At 38.6% G+C, this 21,103-nt stretch overlaps 2 protein-coding genes and 1 non-coding gene across 7 annotated transcripts in view; 2 read left to right on the forward strand and 1 right to left on the reverse strand.

Moving 5' to 3' along the window:
* GTF2H2 (general transcription factor IIH subunit 2) overlaps positions 1-6,544 on the forward strand; it is a 43,606-nt gene extending 37,062 nt beyond the window's left edge. The window contains exons 19-20 of one of the 3 annotated variants that reach the window (XM_088023333.1): positions 2,302-2,626; positions 5,958-6,544. The gene's annotated coding sequence lies outside the window, so the exon portion shown is untranslated. The remainder of the gene's footprint in view (positions 1-2,301; positions 2,627-5,957) is intronic. The other 2 variants (XM_088023336.1, XM_088023338.1) reach the window with 2 other exon arrangements.
* Positions 2,800-21,103, reverse strand: part of LOC114198234 (survival motor neuron protein-like) — a 36,545-nt gene continuing 18,241 nt past the window's right edge. For 2 of the 3 annotated variants that reach the window (XM_088023343.1, XM_088023341.1), the window contains 4 exons: positions 19,826-19,936; positions 16,965-17,015; positions 8,557-8,582; positions 2,800-3,154 (listed from right to left, as the gene is read on the reverse strand). In XM_088023343.1, coding sequence (XP_087879469.1) covers positions 16,968-17,015; positions 19,826-19,936 — 159 coding nt within the window. In that variant the 3' untranslated portion in view covers positions 2,800-3,154; positions 8,557-8,582; positions 16,965-16,967. The remainder of the gene's footprint in view (positions 3,155-8,556; positions 8,583-16,964; positions 17,016-19,825; positions 19,937-21,103) is intronic. The other variant, XM_088023342.1, reaches the window with a different exon arrangement.
* LOC114198283 (small nucleolar RNA SNORA1) lies at positions 18,769-18,872 on the forward strand. The gene has a single exon (XR_003607078.1). It is a non-coding gene; the product is annotated as a small nucleolar RNA SNORA1 (small nucleolar RNA).

Below are 21,103 nucleotides of genomic sequence, written 5' to 3' on the forward strand. Positions count from 1 at the left end.
GTCTCTCTGTCAAATAAATAAATAAAATCTTTAAAAAAGATTTTTTTATTTTTAATTTATTTGTCAGAGCACAAGCAGGGGGAGAGGCAAGCAGGGGGAGACTCACTGCTCTGACACTCACCCTTTTGTTTCTAAACTTCTCCCCTTCTGATCACCTATTCCAACAACCCTCTCCAACTCCCTCAGTTCTTCCACTGTGCCCACATGAGAAACATCCCCTACCGTCCTCAACCTCTTATCCAAACAATACCTACATCTTCTTGTTCTAACTCCGTATTTTTCAGATTTTTACCAGGACTCACAGTAAGAAATTTAATGTAAACAAATGACATATTCATAAACAAGTACACAAATGAACTAAGAGTCACAAAAAAAACTCGTTATATGTTACTAATATATAACAAATTCAGAAATGCAAAATTCCTTGAAAGAGTTGTTCATATAGTGCAATATTCAGTTGTTCTTTCTTACATTCTCTCCCACAAGGCTGTTCTCTTCTCCATCCCACCAAAACAGCTCTTATGAAGGTCACCAGTGATCTCTATAGTGCTCAATTCAGTGAACACTTCCCAGCCCTCATCCTACTTTGTTAACAGCATCTGACCCAGCAGTAACTCTGATGTGGCCCGTCACTCCCTCCTGGAACGCTCCATTTGGCTTCCAGGGCACCGCTTCTGGGTTTCCTCCTAACTCAGAGTTCCCTCAGTCTCCTTTACTGCTTTTCCTCGTATCTGACCTCTAAACACCGGGGGTACTCCAGAGTTCTCAACATCTCTATGTAAGTGCACTTGCTTGGAGATCTGGTTCTGCTGAACAGCTTGAAATTCCAAGTCTATGCGAACTTCTACCTTTTCATCTCTAGCCCAGATCTCTCCTCTGAACTCTGGACTCGTATCTAACTCCTCTTAATGAGTAAAGAGTTTCATCTCTGATTTCACCTGTCTGAACCCAACTCCTATCCTTCCTTTCCCGCAAGTACTCTTTATGCCAATTTCTCCATGTCAGCAAATTCCACCTTTGTTCTTCTACTTGCTGAAGCCCCAAACCTAGGGAGTCAGCCTTGATTTCTCTTTCATACTGCACATGTAATCAGTCTATTGGCAAGGGCTGAGCTCTATTTAAAAAATACATTCGGATCCAACCACTACCAACCCCTGGTCCTAACCAGTCAGTCTGCTGCCTCCCTTGAACCTTATGGTGTATTTTCAACACAAACACAGCAGTCATAAGACACTTAATAAATCAGATCATGCTATACCTTTGGTTCAAAACCTTCCAGTGGATCTCAGATGAAAATAAATGCAGAAGACCTTACAGTGGCCTACAGGTCACCTGACCCTTGGCTACCTCTCTTACCTCCATCTCTGTAATCTCTCCTCCTTGTTCACTTCCATTCCAGCCACACTGGTTTCTTTGCCATTCCCTGAACATGCCAAACTCACTCTTAGGGCCTTTGTACTTATCATTTCCTTTGCCAGGGAGGTTCTTTCTCCACATATATGAATGGCTCTTATTTCCTTCGCATCTCTGCTCAAATGTCACCTCAGCTTCCCTGACCATTCTTCAAAAAAATTTTAATTTTTAAATAATCTCTACAACACAGGGCTTGAATTTACAAACCCGAGATCAAGAGTCACATACTTTCCCAACATCAGAGTCACATGCTCTGCAGCCTGAGCTAGCCAGGTGCCCTCTTGACCATTCTTTTTAAAAAAAGCATCCACATTCCAGTTGCACTCTGTCCAACCCCTTTCCCTGCTTCATCTCTGTCTACGGCATGCATTACTCTCTGGCACCTTACACACTTCACTTGTTTGCCAGTGGTTCCCACCACTGTAAGACCTTTGATCTGTTTTGTTTACTGCTAAATCTCCAAGCAGGTAGAAGAGTACCCAGCACATAAACAAAACTAAGTAACTGCTGAAATGAATGACTTGCCTGAACCTACAGCTACCTTCCAACTGTTAGGTATTAAAAGAGGGTTTCCAAAAATGTCATCAAAAGCAAATAAACTATCTTCATAACTAAATTTAACCTGGCACACTCACTTAGGCAAAGAAAAGACGCCAAATGTTTAAAATACTGGCTGTCAAGAAAAATAAAAATCTACTCACCTGTACAAGAAAGCTTAAGCCTTATAACATCTCATTCTGTGAAGTTTACTTACCAGGAATTGAATATTCATTTTATTTATTCAACAAACATGTATTGGGCCGCTACAATATGTTAGGTACATTTAATTTGTTCAGGCGAAACTTCTGAAAGAAATAGAACTTTTTCTATTAACCTCTTCTCCCCCAGCTAAAAAAAACTAGGGAGAATCCCAGATGCATGGATACCCATCCTTAGACTCAGTTGAAGCAACAGGATTCTCTACCTCTCCTGAGAATTTGAACCGACAGAGATACAGTCAAATGGATGGTAGACGGAACTGCAAGGCAGTGATGAAAGCACTAAAGCATGGGCAGCCATGTTCAGCAGTGTGCACGAGGAAAATCTGGAGGCCAGAAAAGAGAGGCAGATAAAGTGTGGAGAGGAGAATGACAATATGACTTCTAAGGAATGGAACAGAGCCATGGTTCCTGCCTGGGTCGGTCCAGTGCTGTGACACTCAGCTTCACATAAGGTTTGTTTCCTAAACTTGGATTATCAACAACATGCTTTACAAATGGTTGTATCTTTGCCCTACAACCCTTTATCTAAGCAAGTTTGAGTTCTCTTCCTACTTTTTTTTTCCCTCTTACAATTTTATACAGATATACCTCACCATATATATTCTAAACAAAAATACTCATATAGTCAAGGTTAAAAAAATTCACCATTTATTTTTAAAGGCATTAATAAAAAGCTTAACATACTTTATACTAAGAAAGGTACAATATACAAATGGGCTGAGTTGAAATTTTCACAGATTGACTTTTCTGTACTACACGTGACTGAGTTTCTTTAATTACTCACGTTTCCATTGTTGAGTTATTCAAACTGATTATTCCCTTGAAACACATGCCTGGTTATTTAAGCATGAGTCACATGCAACAAGGGAAAATGCAGGTGATTATACCACCCAACCAACGGTTCATGAAGAAGAAGATGAAATTTTGTTCATGTTGACCATGGCGCATCAAATACTGTTCTCCTTGGGAGAGAGCTGCCCCTGAATTTGGGGGAAAAAAAGATCTAGATATACATATGCAATTTAAAAAATATTTTCTTATAAAATCAAAAGAAAAAGAAAGTGGAAAGCAATATACTCATCAAGGGAAATAAAACTAGAATAAAAATATGCTAATATAAAGACAACGCAATACGAAATTCAATCTTTATAAGATAGTTAAATAATTACACAAATTGTGAAATTCATGCAAGAATAAATGTGCCAGACTACTTAAAAAAATTTTAAGGAACACTGGTATTTGATCTGTCCTAACAGAATTAAAAATATTACAAAATGATCAAAATCATGTATTAAAAAGAAAACACAAAAAAACAAATAAAAACCGGGGTGCCTGGGTTGCCCAGTTGGTTAAGCATCTGCCTTCGGTTCATGTCAAGATCCCGGGGTCCTGAGATGGAGTCCCGTGTCAGGATCCCTGTTTGGCAAGGAGTCTGCTTGTCCCTCTCCCTCTGCCCCTCCCCACCCCCAGCTTGTGCTCTCTCTTGCTCTAATAAAAAAAAATCTTAAAAAACCAAAAAAAACACAAAAAAAACCCCAACAGTGATTACAGTACAAACATCACCACCTAACTACAATACAACTGGTAATTAAACCTAATCATCTAGAAATTAAAACATTATACATCTCTAGAGTTGAAAATAAGAAGTTTGAGTATCTAGAAAATTGTAAGAATTCTACATAATAGAATCTACAAAATACAACTAAAGCACTGTCCAGAGAAAACCTGTCCTAAGATACCCATTTTAATAAACAGTAGATAAGAAGGAATTTGTAAAACTTATAACAAAAGCAAAAAGGGGAAATTAATTCTTGGTGTATCATCTGGGTCCACTGGGGTCCTACTATAGTTTTTGAGTTTCTTTTTTGAATTCTAATAACATAACTCTAAGGATTCATGACTATTTCTTAGAGGTCTGCTAAAGAACAGAGAAAATTTACTTAGAATAATAATGATAAAACTCCTATTTTGCAATTATGCTATAATGCTACTGGATTCTTTTACAAATCTAAAATACAGAATTTTAGTGATTTTATTATCCCTTATCTTTGAACACTTTATTCTTCTTCATCTCTGTATGTATTTTACTGTAACTCATTGTGGTAGCCAGCCTTCAAGATTGTCCCCAGTGATTTAACTGCCTCGTGTTCTGCATGCCCTTGGTAATCCCCTCCAGTTGACTCTGTCATCCCACTCCTGTGACTGCATTGGTTTGGACTTACATCTAAAGAACAGAAAAAGGTAGAAGGGACGGTGCGGTGTTGCTCACTCTCTATCGGATCACTTGCCCTGGGGAATCCAGCTGCCGTGTTGTAACTCTCAGGCTGTGTATGGAGAGCCTCAAGAAGGAAGGTACTCAGGTCTCCAGACAAAAACGAGTGAGCTTGGAAGCAGATTCTCCAGTCCCAGCAAAAACCTGAGACAACTTTAAGTCTCATGGGAACCACCCAGCTGATAAGTGGCTCCTGGATTCCTGACCAACAAAAACTAGATAATAAATGTGCTGTTTTAAAGTCCTAAATGGGGTAATTTGTTATTTAACAACAGATAATACACTCACTGATTATCTGCAGCTATGCTTAAAAAAAAGAAGACTGAAATAATAACATGGAAGGACAGAATCACCTAAAACGATGATGAAATAAATCATCAACAATGAGATGATCACTATTACATCATCCTTCAGTTCTCTTATTCTGTTGCCCAAAGTACTGGATTTTCAAGATGTTTTAAGGGAAGTCTGGAGACACCGCCCTTCATCCCTGAAGTTTTTTTTTTTTTTTAAGCCTTCCTTGAAAACAGTTGACAGTTCAGACTTTTTCATTCTCTGTAATAGCACAGAGAACAAAATTGGCAAACGAAATATTTTCATAATTATTAAACCAGTTAGAAGATGAATGCAGAGACAGCAACATCTAGACCAGCAGTTGGACAACTATGGACTAATGTATTTACTATCTAGTCTTTTAAGAAAAAAAAATTTTTATTTTTAATTTTTTAAATTTTTTTAAAGATTTTTATTTATTTGACAGCGCACAAGCAGGGGGAACGGTAGGCATAGGGAGAGGACAGAGCAGGGAGCCCAATGTGGGGACTGATCCCAGCACACTGGGATCATGACCCGAGCCGAAGGCAGTTGCCCAACCAACTGGCCACCCAGGTGCCCCAGAAAAAAAATTTAAAATATTATTTCTTAGTCTTTTCATTTTTTTTTTTTTTAAGATTTTATTTATTTGACAGAGAGAGAGAGCGGGAACATAAACGGGGAGTGGAAGAGGGAGAAGCAGGCTTCCCGCGGAGCAGGGAGCCCGATGTGGGGCTCGATCCCAGGACCCTGGGATCATGACCTGAGCCGAAGGCAGACGCTTAACAACTGAGCCACCCAGGTGCCCCTCATTTTCTTATTTTTGAAAAGTAATCTCTACAACCCAATGTGGAGCTCGAACTCACAACCCCAAGATCAAGAGTCACATGCTCTTCCGACTGAGTCAGCTGCCCTTAAGAAAAATTTGTGATCCCTACTGTAGACTAACAGTGGTGGTGACCTTGTTCCTATAAGCAAAGTCTCAGATGATGAGTCTTCAAAATGGCATATGCTACTTAGGTGCATTTTTTCCAACTCAAGAACTGATATATTTCTGAGGACAAAAAAGGAAATACAGTAATGTCATTCAGTCCTTAAACAGGGAGGATTTCACCATAATATTTTGTGGTAAAAACGTGAACTATCCCACTTTGCTAAAAAACAAACATGTAACAGTATTCATTTTCCCCTCTCCCCAGCCAGTGTTCACCTTTTATGAGGCTTATGCACCAAAATTCACTTGATAAAGCTGCGAGTGGACAAATGCAGAAGAAAGATGTGTATACAGAAGTAAATGGAAGCTAACAGATGATACAGAAATGAAAAACAGTAACTGGACTGCTCATTTCTACTGGTGCTAATAAATGTAAAAATGAAATATTTTGCTGTTACACAACAAAGAAGGGACCTGTAATCTGTCCATTTAACAAAATTATGAGCCATGAAATCTCAAAAGTATTGTTTTAATGAAATCCAGGAAGAATCATCAAAATAATAAGAAAGAGCACAGTAAAAAATGTATTTGAAATCTAGAATCAGTATAAGATAAATACAGCCTCATGCATAACAACTAATGAACAGTAAGTTGACTCCAAAGAATGTTACCCACTTTAGATACACATACACACACACACACATTAAATACTGGGAAAATACGGAATAAAAACTTGGGTTTGTTGTATTTGAATTCTCACTGAAGTTACTAACAAAGTTATTTTCACTATCTCTATTCTTGTGTAAACTGCTTGTAGAATGACTTCAAAATAAATACACTCAATTCTCATTATTCATGGTAGTTATGTTCTAAAAAGTCACTATATGGGGCGCCTGAGTGGCTCAGTCGTTAAGCGTCTGCCTTTGGCTCAGGTCATGATCCCAGGGTCCTGGGATCGAGTCCCACATTGGTCTCCCTGCTCTGCGGGGAGCCTGCTTCTCCCTCTCCGTCTGTCCCTCCCCTGCTTGTGCTCTCACTCACTCTCTCGCTCGCTCTCTTTCAAGTTATAAAATCTTAAAAAAGTCACTATTACTTTTTTTTGGTTGTCTCCACGCTCAGCGTGGACACTCGCCACCCTGAGATCAAGCCCATGTGGGGCTCCCTGCTCAGTGGGAAGTCTGCTTCTCCCTCTCTCCTTTAGCCCCTCCCCCCACCATGCTTGCTATCTCGCACTCGCTCGCTCTCTCAAATGAGTAAGTAAAATCTTAAAAAACAACAACAGGACAATGAATCTGTGAAAACTGAGCCCCTGCTCCTAGAAGAAATAGAGAGCTATGCTCAGGCAAGCCTTTAGTCACATTTTTATCAACGGATGAATACCTTTTAAAATGTGTGTTTCTGTTGAAAGACAAGTTACTTTATACTGATGATTCTAACACTAAATCATGGCCAAAAGCACTGTAACTCATGCCTGAATGAAGCTTAACCAACACATTTTCTCTGTAAGGCACCTCACAGTTTCTTGCACTTGGTAACACAAAGCACAATGTTTGGGGGCCACTTTAAAGAGCGAAAAAGCACAGAAATGTGAAAAATGTAGCACTAAAAAGACTGTGCAAAGAATGCTTGTTCATAGTATGAGATGAAAGATGAAGATGGGGCACCTGGGTGGCTCAGTCAGGCAACCAACTCTCGACTTTGGCTCAAGTCATGATCTCAGGGTCGTGAGATCTCTGTACTCTGCAGGGAGTCTGCTTGAGATTCTCTCTTTCCCTCCCCTTGTGCTCTCTAAATAAATAAATATAATCTTTTAAAAAAGAAAGATGAAGACAGAACATTGCTCAAGCTCAAGTGTGAATGTCTATGTCGGATGACTCAAATTTTTTGCCACTCTGCACTTGTCTATGAATGATATGGCAAAAGTGCTGTAATTATTGACTTGGGCAATACAGATAAATTTCAGTGAGCAGGCAAATCTGCAAATACATAATCTGTGAATAATGAGAATTGACTATCGATAAAATTTGAAAAACAAGAATTAAAAGTAAACAAATATCTAAACTGATAAAAGGAAAATTATCACACAGATATAGGAAGGTAAACATATCTGTTAAAAAGGCAATAATCACTAACACCAAAAGCAAGGTCAAATAAATGATAAACTAGAAAACAAGTATTTGCAACTCATATCACGGAGGGATGGTTTCCATAACATATAAAGAATTCCTGCAAATCAAAAAGGAGAAATCTATATCCCAGTTAAAAAGTAGGCAAAGGTGATATAAAGTTTTCAGCAAAGAAATATAGCTTTTAAACACATGAAAGGATGCTGAACTTTACAATAAAATAAAAAAATTATAGTGACATAACCATTTCCAACTATTAGATTGACAAGAATCCAAAGGATTATTGAAAAGAATGCGCTCTCCCACTCCCCCTGCTTGTGTTCCTGCTCTCGTATCTCTGTCAAATAAATAAAAATCTTTAAAGGGGGGGGCGCCTGGGTGGCTCAGTCATTAAGATTATTGAAAAGAATGGGGGAAACAGGAACTCTCAACGTTGGTGAGAATATTAAAGACAGTCTCTATTAAGAGCAACATGGCAAAAAACTATTAAAATTCTAGATTCTATTAAGGTAATTCTAAAAATGTATTCACAAATCTACAAAAAGAATTCTGTAAAAGAATACTAACTGTAGCATTAAATAGCAAACCATTGGGAACTGCCTAAAATTCCATCCATAAGAGCTCAAATAAGTATGGGCCACATCTCTACATGAAAATACCATGCAACTTTAAAAACAAGGCAGTTTTAGATACTGGTATGGAGTATTCTCCAAAAAATGTTGAGGAAAAAGCACTTACCTATTAGAGAATACTGTATGAATTACCTATAAAAATGAAAAATTTAAAAAGTTGAAAGGAGTAATAACAGAAACATCTTACCAGATTTATTTCAATGACATACTTATTTTTACTGTCAGTAAATGTACACAGCGCACACACACAAGCACAAGACATCAAAGGGTATGCTGTGAGGTCTCTCTCACATGCCTACCTTCTAGTCCCTCTTCAGAGATAACTTCAGTATCACCCTGAAGTGACCCTCAATGCACACACAGACATGTTCGTAAATGTATATTTACATAAAAGGCAGGTAGACTACACTTCTGCATCTTACTTTTTTTCATTTAAATGGATCTTTCTATAAGATTGCTCTATATAACAAGCAACAGTGTTGTTTTTTATTTATTTGAGAGAGAGAGAGAGCACACAGCAGGAGGAAGAGCAGGAGAGGGACAAGCAGACTCCACGCTGAGCGCAGAGCCTGTCCCCACGACCTCGAGATCACGACCCGAGCCAAAATCAAGAGTCGGAGGCCTAACCGACTGAGCCACCCAGGTGCCCTAACAATGTAGTTATTTAAAAAAATAAACTGAATACAAGTATCCCCATGCTTTTTGAAAGTTTGTTAGGCCACTCTGCTTTATACCAAATACCCACACTAGCAGCACCTGTTTTCACTAACCAAAAGAAATCCGAAGATTTACTTTTTTTTTTTAAGATTTTAGTTATTTATTTGACAGAGAGAGACACAGCGAGAGCGGGAACACAGCAGGGGGAGTGGGAGAGGGAGAGGTGGGCTCCCCGCGGAGCAGGGAGCCCGATGCGGGGCTCGATCCCAGGACCCCAGGATCATGACCTGAGCCGAAGGCAGACGCTTAACGACTGGGCCACCCAGGTGCCCCGAAGATTTACGTTTTTATGAAAAAAGGCAAAAGAGAGAAACAACATTCAGTGTGTGTTTTGCAAAGGCACTGCTAGACTCCTTCCCTGGTGTCTCAGTCAGCATCCAGCTGTCCTATTTCTGAACTGTGAGCATCTGTGCTTTATCTCGATTTATTTTCTGCATCCGCTAGCAAGTTGTGTACCAAAGTACCAGAAAATCCTGAGAGGTTACTTCTGTCATCTGGGATGTTAAAAAAGTTTCCATATAAATTAATGGTAAATGGTACTTCTTGGCTTTATGCTATTTTAGATTATGAAAGGTTTCACAGAAATGCTTTACTTCCAGGTATTGGGGGAAATGTGTAATGTTCAAAAAATAGATTCAAATTATTTTAGAACTTTTATTTCATAAATAACAATGGAAAAAGAAATAATTCTTAAGCTATAACATGTGGATACTCTAGCAATTAGGTAGGTGGGAAGAATAAAGGCATTAACTAGCCTATTCTCTGGGGGAAGCAATATGACAACATACAATGATCCTTACAGAACTACTTAGAATCTAAAGCTCAATACATGAAATTATCATCAATACACAGAAATAATTCTATGGAACTATGTTAAACAAAAAAGCCCAAAATAGATGTATTATTGCCATGTAGAAATATTTAGCAGTGACCCCAAATGTGGCACATTATTCTTAGGTACTTGAGAAATATAGAGTATAAGATCATTGTTTCATATATTTGGTTTTAACAATCACAGTAATCTTTTTAAAAACATGGAATAACAGAAAATTGTTACAGAATGGGAAAGGTGATGCAGTGAACTGTGTCATCGAATCAAGTATTCAAGAAAAATACGATGAAATGTTTGTTTAAAAATAGAAGGAACGGGGTGCCTGGTTGGCTCAGTCTGAAGACTGTGTGACTCCCATGCTGGGTGTAGATTAATTAAATACATAAACTTAAAAATAATAGGAGGAACAGTTGGCAGTGTACTTGTTTTCCTGCCGTAGATTATGAAACTGGGCATTGGGCAACAGATAGCACAGGGCAGAGAGCCAGGGGAAAAGCAAACACTTAGGGCTGAGTTTTCCGTTCAGCCCATTTTGGCTGCACACGATTTCCAAACTGCAGCATGGAAGGTGGAGCTGGAACAGGTACTGTTCTTCATACATGGAATGAAGAGAGAGTTTGGGTCCTGGATTAAGGGAGCTGGTATCTGAAAAGGTAGGGTCTAGAGAGCAGGGATTTGAAAATGGGGAGCTCCAACCATACGACCCAGGAATTGCACTACTATTTACCCCAAAGATACAAATGTAGGGATCTGAAGGGGTACATGCACCCTGATGTTTATAGGAGCAATGTCCACAAGAGCCAAACTATGGAAAGAGCCCAGATGTCCACTGATAGATGAATGGATAAAGAAGATGTGGTGTACACACACACACACACACACACACATACATACAGTGGAATATTATGCAGCCATCAAAAGGAATGAAATCTTGCCATTTGTAACGACGTGGATGGAACTAGAGGGTATTATGCTAAGCGAAATAAGTCAGTCAGACAAAGATATACGTCTTATGATCTCACTGATATGAGGAATTCTTAATCTCAGGAAACAAACTGAGGGTTGTTGGAGTGGTGGGGGGTGGGAGGGATGGGGTGGCAGAGTGATAGACACTGGGGAGGGTATGTGCTATGCTGAGCGCTGTGAATTGTGCAAGACTGATGAATCACTGTACCCCGTACCCCTGTACCCCTGAAACAAGTAATACATTATATGTTCAAAAAAAAAAAGAAGATAGTAGGAAGGGAAAAACGAAAGGGGGGGGACTCGGAGGGGGAGATGAATCACGAGTGACTGTGGAGTCTGAGAAACAAACTGAGGGTTCTGGGGGGGGGTGGGGGATGGGTTAGCCTGGTGATGGGTATTAAAGAGGGCACGTTCTGCATGGAGCACTGGGTGTTATACGCAAACAATGAATCATGGAACACTACATCAAAAAAAAAAATAAATTTAAAACAAAACAAAAACAAACAAAAAAAGAAAATGGGGAGCTCCAGAAATTTGTGTCAAAATTCTACTTTGGTAACTCGCCCAAATCCTAGATTATGCAGCTAGCATGGAGCCTGGAAGCAGCTGCAGGGGGGCTGAGAGCTGGAGGGAGAGTTCTGAGGTCATATGGAGTGCCACCATTTACTCTGGCCAAAAGAGAAATCATTTCACCTCTGTGAGTCTTTCTCTTGTTTGTAAAATGGGAATAATAATAATATCTAACTTGATGGTGCTATAAAGATTAAATGAAGTAACCTATGCCTAGAGCACCCAGTAATCACTCAAAAAATATGGCTATTATTATTACTTATAAAAAGGAGAAAAATTTCATGTGGCAGTTTTTAGTTTCCTCAATATACCTAAGGAGTCTATTGAAACCAAATTCCATAAGGTAAGATTTTATTTACTCAAGAAATTGTTATCTAAACACAAAGACTCATTAATGTTTAGGTACAATGCTTCACATGTGTCTTCTGCCTGGAAACCAAGAACTGGTTTTATTTAAAGTGAAATATAGCTCTCCGCCATCTTTCCGGGCTGCCATAGTGGCGCACGTCAGTGTCCTGGCAGATGCTCTCAAGAGCATTAACAATGCTGAAAAGAGGCAAACGCCAGGTTCTATTAGGCCATGCTCCAGGGTCATCATTCAGTTTCTAACTGTGACAATGAAGCATAGCTACATTGGTGAATTTAAGATTTTATTTTTAGGGCGCCTGGGTGGCTCAGTTGGTTAAGCGGCTGCCTTCGGCTCAGGTCATGATCCTGGAGTCCCAGGATCGAGTCCCACATTGGGCTCCCTGCTAAGCAGGGAGTCTGCTTCTCCTTCTGACCGTCCCTCCTCTCATGCTCACTCTCTCTCTCTCAAATAAATTGTAAAAAAATCGTAAAAAAAATTTTTATTTTTACGTAATCTCTACACCCCACAAGGGGCTTGAACTCACAACCCCAAGATCAAGAGTTGCATGCTCTACTCACTGAGCCAGCTAGGTTCACCTGGGTAACTATATTTTTAAAATGTAATGATGTGTGTAATTTTCAAAACACTCCTCCCAGGAATGCAACACTCATTTTGAAATTGACAAGAAAAAAACATTTTTCAAAATCTACTTCTCAAGGCAACATGGAAACATCCATCAAGAAGCATAACGTCCACAATCTTCTATCACACAGTCACCATAGAAATTTACCTGAAGGCTATGAAAGAACAAAATCAAATTACCACATATAAGAAGGTACCCACTGTAATGTTATCCAGAATGCCAAAAACTACTTAACTGAAAGAACAGTGGCATAACATGTAGGCAAACAATCAGACAGAAATATGTAAAAAAACATTAAAATGTGATATTAAGTGCAGATACACATGTGTGCACAAAATGCTATGATGGCATCTCTATCAAATATAGATGAATATGGACTGAAAGTATAAAATAATACATGAAAAAGAAATACAATTATAGACACACAGCTTTGGCTAATTTAAAAATACTGAACATTTTTCTTACATACTTTTCAAACATACAGAAAATAGAAAAAATAGTACAATGAACATCCATGTGCACACCACTTGGATTCAATAGCCATATATGCTTCATGCACATGTACATTTTGCTAAATCATTTAAAAAGATATTCATGACATTTTAACACTTCACTTACAAATACTTGAGTATGCAAATTTAAAAAGACATTCTTCCATATATTACAACACCCTCATCATATCATAAATTAGCAATAATTATCTAATTTCATTTAAAGTCCAGTCCATATTCAAATTTCTTCAACCCTCAAGCTTTTTATAGATGGCCCTTCAAACCGAATTTCAACCACGGCCACAATGCATTTGGCTGTTATGCCTCTTAAGTCACTTTTAATCTAGAACAGTTACTCCCTACCTTTTTTCTCTTTCACTGACTTTTTGAAGAAAGGAAGCCAGTTACCTTCTAAAACATTTAAAAATAAATAAATAAATAAAACCTTTCACATTCTAGACCTATCTGATCATTTCTTTTCTGGGGTCATTTAACTTGTTGCTCTATCCCCAGTTGTTTCCAGTAAGTGGAAAAGATCTTATAGGCTTAATTAAATTCCAGTTAAACTCTTTTGACCAAAACACTTCATAGATGATTCAGTCTATTTCATACTGCATCATAAATCAAAAACCAAGTCTGGCTGTCCCACCACAGTGGTGCAGTATCATCACTATTCTAAGGATCTCTTCACTGTAAAGATGTTTTTTTTCCACACCACTAACCAAGTACTTGCTGAGATGATACTTTGACATCATGAGACAACGTAGATCAACCTTTTATCAAATTGTTTTGACATCAAAATGTATTTAATACTACTATATATAGAAAACCCTAAAGACTACACCAAAAAATGACTAGAACTGATGAATGAATTCAGTAAAGTCACAGGATACAAAATCAAGGTAGAGAAAACTGTTGCTTTTTTTTTTTTTTTAAGATTTTATTTACTTGACAGAGAGAGAGAGACAGCGAGAGAGGGAACACAAGCAGGGGGAGTGGGAGAGGGAGAGGGAGAAGCAGGCTTCCCACGGAGCAGGGAGCCCGATGCGGGGCTTGATCCCACGACCTGGGATCATGACCTGAGCCGAAGGCAGACACTTAACAACTGAGCCACCCAGGTGCCCCTAGCATGGACATTTTAATAGTATTTTTCCTCCATGAACATGGACTATCTTTCTGTTTGTTTTTGTTATCTTCAATTTCTTTCATCAGTGTTACAGAGTTTTTGGTGTACAGGTCTTTAACCTCCTTGGTTAATTTTATTCTTAAGTGTTTTATTGGTTTGGGTGCAATTGTAAATGGGATTGTTTTCTTATCTTCTGTCTCTACTAGCTCATTATTAGTATGTAGAAATGCAGGGGGTGCCTGGGTGGCTCAGTTGTTAAGCGTCTGCCATCGGCTCAAGTCATGCATGATCCCAGGGTCCTGGGATCGAGCCCCGCATCGGGCTCCCTGCTTGGCGGGAAGCTTGCTTCTCCCTCTCCCACTCCCCCTGCTTGTGTTCCCTCTCTCGCTGTGTCTCTCTCTGTCAAATAAATAAAATCTTAAAAAAAAAAAAAAAGTCCATGCTATCCAAAGCAATCTATAAATTTAATGCAATCCCTATTAAAATACACAGCATCTTCCACAGAACTAGAACAAATAATCCTAAAATTTGTAGGGAACCACAAAAGACCTTGAATAGCCAAAGCAATCTTAAAAAAGATGAACCAAACTGGAGGGTATAACAAACTCAGATTTCAAGATAGACTCCAAAGCTGTACTGATCAAAACGTATGGTACGGGCGCACACACAAAAACACACGGATCAATGGAATATACATGAGAACCCCAGAAATAAACCCACGCTCATTTGGTAATTATTCTTCAACAAAGGAGGCAAGAACATACAATGGGGGAAAGCCAATCTCTTCAACAAACAGTGTTGGGAAAATTGGACAGCTATATACAAAAGAATAAAACTGGACCACTTTCTTGCACTGTACACAAAAATAAACTCTAAATGCATTAAACACTTTAATGTGAGACCTGAAACCATAAAATTCCTAAAAGAAAACATAGGCAGTCATCACTTTGACATTAACTATAGAAACATTTTTCTAGATATGTCTCCTTTGGTAAGGCAAATAAAAACAAAAATAAACTACTGGGATTACACCAAAATAAAAAGAAACCCAATAAAATGAAAAGGCAACCTACCGAATGGGAGAAGATATTTGCAAATGATATATTCAATTAAGGGCTTAATATCCAAAATATATAAAGAATGTGTGCAACTCAACATGAAAATAATCAAACAATCCAACTGAAAAATGAGAAGACAACATGGACATTTTTCTAAAGAAGACATACAGACGGCCAACAGACACATGAAAAGATGCTCAACATCACTAATGATCAGGGAAATGCATTTCAAAACCAGAATGAGGTATCACCTCACAGCAGTCAGAATGGCTAAAATCAACAGCACAAGAAACAACAGGTGTTGGTGAGGATGTGGAGAAAAAGGAACCCTCATGTACTGCTGGTGGGAATGCAAACTGGTGCAGCCACTGGGGAAAACAGTATGGAGGTTCCTCAAAAAATTAAAAATAGGCCATATGATTGGTCATTCCACTACTGGCTATTTGCCCAAGGAAAACAAAAATACTAATTTGAAAAGATATATGCATCCCTATGTTTATTACAGCATTACTTGCAATAGTGAAGATATGGAAGCAACCCAACTATTCACTGATAGACAAACACAAAAGGAAGATGTGTTGTACATTACACATACAATGGAATATTACTCAGCCATAAGTAAGAATGAAACTTTGCCATTTGAGACAACATTGATGGATGTAGAGAATATAGTGAAAGTGAATTTAAATGGGAGAAAAGCAAATACCGTATGATTTCACTTATATGTGAAATTTAAGAAACAAAACCAAGGATCCAAGAAAAAACACAAAACAAAAAAGAGTCTTTTTTTTTTTTTTTTTTTTAAGAATTTATTTATGTATTAGAGAGAGAGGAAGTGCACAGGCGGGAGGGGCGGAGGACAGAGAGACAGAAGAGAGATAAACTCAAGCAGACTCTGCACTGAGCACGGAGCCTGATTATGAGGCTCAATCTCATGACCCTGAGATCATGACCTGAGCTTAAACCAAGAGTTGGATGCTTAACCAACTGTGGCACCCAGGTGCCCCCAAACTGACTCTTAAATATAGAAAGCAAACGCGGTCGACAGAGGGGAGGTTGGTGGGTGCATGGGTGAAATGGGTGAAGGGAATTAGAAGTACACGTGTAATGAGTATAGAATAGTGTGTACAACTGTTGAATCATTGTGTTGTATACCTGAAACTAATAACACTGTATGTTAATTGTACTTGAATTAAAAATAAATAATTAAAAATGTATTTAATAGTTTTCTATTAACTTATTTTTTAACATATCAATTATTTATTTATTTTTGTTTTTTAAAGATTTTATTTATGTGACAGAGAGACACAGTGAGAGAGGGAACACAAGCAGGGGGAGTGGGAGAGGGAGAAGCAGGCTTCCCGCGGAGCGGGGAGCTGGATGCGGGGCTCGATCCCAGGACCCTGGGATCATGACCTCAGCCGAAGGCAGATGCTTAAGGACTGAGCCACCCAGGCGCCCAATTTTTAAATTTTTTAAAAAAGATTTTATTTATTTGAGAGAGAGAGAGAGAGAGAAAGAGAGCCAGCACAAGCAGGGGGGAAGGGCCGAGGGAAAGGGAGCAGCAGGCTCCCCAGTGAGCAGGGAGCCTGCCTGACATGGGGCTGGATCCCAGGACCCAGGAACATGACCTGATCTGAAGACAGACGCTTAACTGACTGAGCCACCCAGGCGCCCCACCATTTCAATTTTTAAACATATGTTTTCCACAAACTATGAAATTTATACTAAAGATTCACTTTTATAATGATGGTAGACTTACTTCTTAATTGAAATGTGAGCACCTTCCTTCTTTTTGGTTTTGTTTGAAACCCTGTAAGGAAACATAAAGGGATTTAAAAGAATAGCACACACATTTACGCTTTGCTTTGTTCATATAAGACATTTTACTAATTCTACTTAAGAAAATATCATCAGAAAATAAGTTTATAACCTTCAAATGTGCTTTAAAAGGGATCCCAGAGTAAACAATTATTAGGCTGTAATTAAGAAGTTTTCTTCTTTCACAAAGTCCAGTGATGTTCCTGAGCCAACTTATACCCTAATTCTGTCAAGTAAAATACCACTGTGTCACACTCATTTACTAAAATAGAACCATTAGAGACCACTACATACTAAAGAACAGTTGAAAAGTTAAAAGGAGCAGGATCCGTACTCAGTATTTTTTTTCCCGGTCAGGTCTAACCCAGGTGTCCTAGTCCTCTCTTCTAGCTCCCACAGGTCCCACTTTCCCTACATATATATTAGCTTTCCACTTTACTATTAATCCATACTTTAGAGGCCATAGGATGTATTAAAAGTGATTTTTTCTTGGGGCGCCTGGGTGGCTCAGATGGTTAAGCGTCTGCCTTTGGCTCAGGTCATGATCCTGGGGTCCTGGGATTGAGCCCCACATCAGGCTCCCTGCTCCGCGGGAGGCCTGCTTCTCCCTCTCCCACTCCCCCTGCTTGTGTTCCCTCTCTCGCTGTGTCTCTCTGTGTCAAATAAATAAAATCTCTACAAAAAAAAAAAGGAAGATGGTTACCCTTGGGAAAGGGATTGTAGTGACTAGAAGAAGATATAAGGAGGCTTTAGGATTATGATAATGTTTTTTTTTTTTAAATACAGCTCTCTTTCCTTTTTAAAAGATTTTTATTTGTCCGAGAGAGAGAGCACACGCTCACAAGCAGGGGGGAGCTGCAGGCAGAGGCAGAAGCAGGATTCCTGCTGAGCAAGGAGCCCAGTGTGGGACTTGATCCATGGGATCATGACCTGAGCTGAAGGCAGATGCTTAACCGACTGAGCCACCCAGGCGTCCCAATAATGTTTTTAACCAAGCTGTTCACTTCTAATATATACAGTTTTCTGCATATGTATTTCAATAAAAAGTTTACCATAATGACCAAATAAAACCATGAACCTATGCATAATATGAACCTGAAAATAAGTCAAAATATGGTGCATTTGGGTAAAAGAGCTTTTTGTTTTAAAAAATTGAAAAATAAACACAAGTTACATCAATAGTTTACTTATATGTTATACATATATTTTTAGATTTATTTATTTTAGAGAGAAAGAGCATGTGAGCGTGGGCGGGGTGGGGAGGGAGAGGGAGAGAGAATCCCAAGCAGACTTTGCGCTGAGCCTGAGGCAGGGCTTGAGACCACCATCTTGAGACCACACCCAGAGCTGAAACCAAGAGTGACACCCAGCCAACTGTGCCACCCAGGTGCCCCTACGTAATATTTTTCAAAATATTTCATAATAAAAAATATATGCAAAGAAATGTGAAGTGCAGAAAATGGAAGCTTAGCAAGTTAAGTGCTTGGCCTCAAATTACAAACTGTTAATTTGCTACTTTCCATTATCTTTTTGGTAATTAAAAGGGGAACTTCATCATACAATACAAATATACCAAGGTTATACAGCAGCTCAAGATTAGCTTTTAAATAATAGTATTACTGGGAGCATGTACAGGTAATACACTTAAAAAATTACTCCTTCAAGTCAGTTTTTTTCTTCTTCTATATATTAACCAGAAATTGAAGTACCTACAATATCACATCATAATCTCAGCATGGCATAACAGCTTCCTTTTAAAAAATTTAAAAATTGAGGCAACTTGAGACACAGGTTATGCTTCCATCACAGCAAGTTTACTGCTGTGGTGACAATGAGACCTATAACATTTTGCACTAAGCTCACGAGGTAGAGTGGAAGTAACAAGACTTTTCAATATTAGAAAAAATTAAGGAATAAAAATTCTAGATCATTTGCTAAAATAGCTATCAGTGTACTTCCTACAATTTGACTTCTAAGGTCCTAAGGTCAAGAAATTGGATCCAAAAGGTTACAGGTGGGGAATTTGTGAAGTATGTCCATATTCAAGGGAAGATCAAAGAAGCCCAACTGAAAGAACTCTGGACTGACACAACTGTGGATTGAACAAAGTTCTTTCTAAAAGGGCTATTTTGAAGATTATGATTCTGACTTTGGAGGAACTGCAGTGATTGGCAGTGGAAGGAAATCACATGTAAAATTCTTTAAATAAAAATTTACTGACTTTAAAATTAAGAAATTAAGATTTTCTTGATAAATCACAATACTACATAATGACAAGTATGGGGCTTCAGTCCCTAAGGTCCAGCTTGGCATTTATCACCTAAGACCTTCCTCTATGCACAAAATGAACCTAACACTATTTGTTTTCCTTTCTTTTAGGTATTATTCATTCTTTATCTCCTACAATGCATTTTATTTCAGACTGAAAGAGAAAGACTAATGAGATTGGAAAATAATTTAGAAAGAGTGTCATTAAATTAGAAAACGTATTATCAACATAATCTAATAATATCTAATACTTTCATAATATTCTAATATTTTCATATTAGATATTATTTTAGATAATATTTTAATATTTAGATAATATTTAGATAATATTTTAAAAGCACTACAATTACACTTAGCAGGGACAACAGAAGAGTAAGGTAAGCCTTAAACAAATAATTGTGTATTTTTAATCTTTAAGGTAGTTTTCAACCCTTAGGATCTACCAAACATAACATGCCACTTTTTAGTTACAAACAAAACAAAGTCACATAATGACAAAGTGATTGTCAGGAAAGATGCTGAGTGGTCACTTACCATATAGTAACCAGTATGATAGCCACTCATGTACCAAGAGATTAACATACTTCCCAAAGCATCAGCATCATCAAAAGAATCTGGACATATGGGAGGTGGTGGGGGAATTATCTGGAAATGGAGAAAGATATGCTTTAAAGTCAATAAACAAAATTTGAAGTCTGGACATCCATTTTACATAGAGAATGCTGGATATTAGTTGTATCTTCCCTTACATTTCATGCCATTTCCTATTTAAAACTTTTAAAAACACCTGACATTTTGAGAAAGCCAACCAGTAACAACAGAAGACCAACAAAAAGGGCGCCTGGGTAGCTCAGTTGGTTAAGTAACTGCCTTCGGCTCAGATCATGATCCTAGAGTCCCGGGATCGAGTCCCACATCGGGCTCCCTGCTCAGCAGGGAGTCTGCTTCTCCCTCTGACTCTCTTCCCTCTCGTGCTCTCTATCTCTCATTCTCTCTCTCTCAAATAAATAAATAAAATCTTTAAAAAAAAAAAAAAGACGACCAACAAAATAAAAATGAGTAAGAATCAAAAGACAATAGATCATGTAAAATGTCAGGTATTTTGTTTTGATTTTTGAACTATTATTCTGTTCTATTATGAGTCTATAGGTAAAAGACTAAGTATATTATACTTTTTTAAAATTTTTTTTTCTTATTTGACAGAGAAACACAGCGAAAGGGAACACAAGCAGGGGGAGTGGGAGAGGGAGAAGCAGGCCTCCAGCAGAGCAGGGAGCCCAATGCAGGGCTCGATCCCAGGATCCTGGGATCATGATCTGAGCCGAAGGCAGATGCTTAACGACTGAGCCACCCAGGCGCCCTAGTATACTTTTTTTTTAAAAAAAGATTTTATTTATTCAGAAAGAGAGAGACAGAGAGAGAGAGAGCAAGTGAGCATGTGTGTGCGACTGGGGGTAGGGGTAGAGGCAGAGGGAGAGAGAGAATCTCAAGCAGACTCTGCACTGACCATGGAGCCCGACATGCGGTTCAATCCCACGACCCCGAGATCATGACCTAAGCCAAAATCACGAGTCGGATGCCCAACCGAGCCACCCAGGCATCACAAGTATATATACTTCTATGGTTTTACTCAAAAAATACCCAGACAGCATTTTAAGTAAAGGTCTTGGGTAGAACAACTGCGCTGCCCCCACTGGAACACATACAATTTGCTACAAAGTGTCTTGTATGTATCCTGCTGTTGATATCCAGAAGTCTACCATTCGTTATCCATGCAGTCTATGTGAAGTTACCATCTAAGCATATCTGGAA

The sequence above is a fragment of the Eumetopias jubatus genome, unplaced genomic scaffold (assembly GCF_037043125.1).
Source record: "Eumetopias jubatus isolate StellerSeaLion01/CBP00866 unplaced genomic scaffold, mEumJub1_p1.0 scaffold_5, whole genome shotgun sequence".
Lineage (NCBI taxonomy): Eukaryota > Metazoa > Chordata > Mammalia > Carnivora > Otariidae > Eumetopias > Eumetopias jubatus.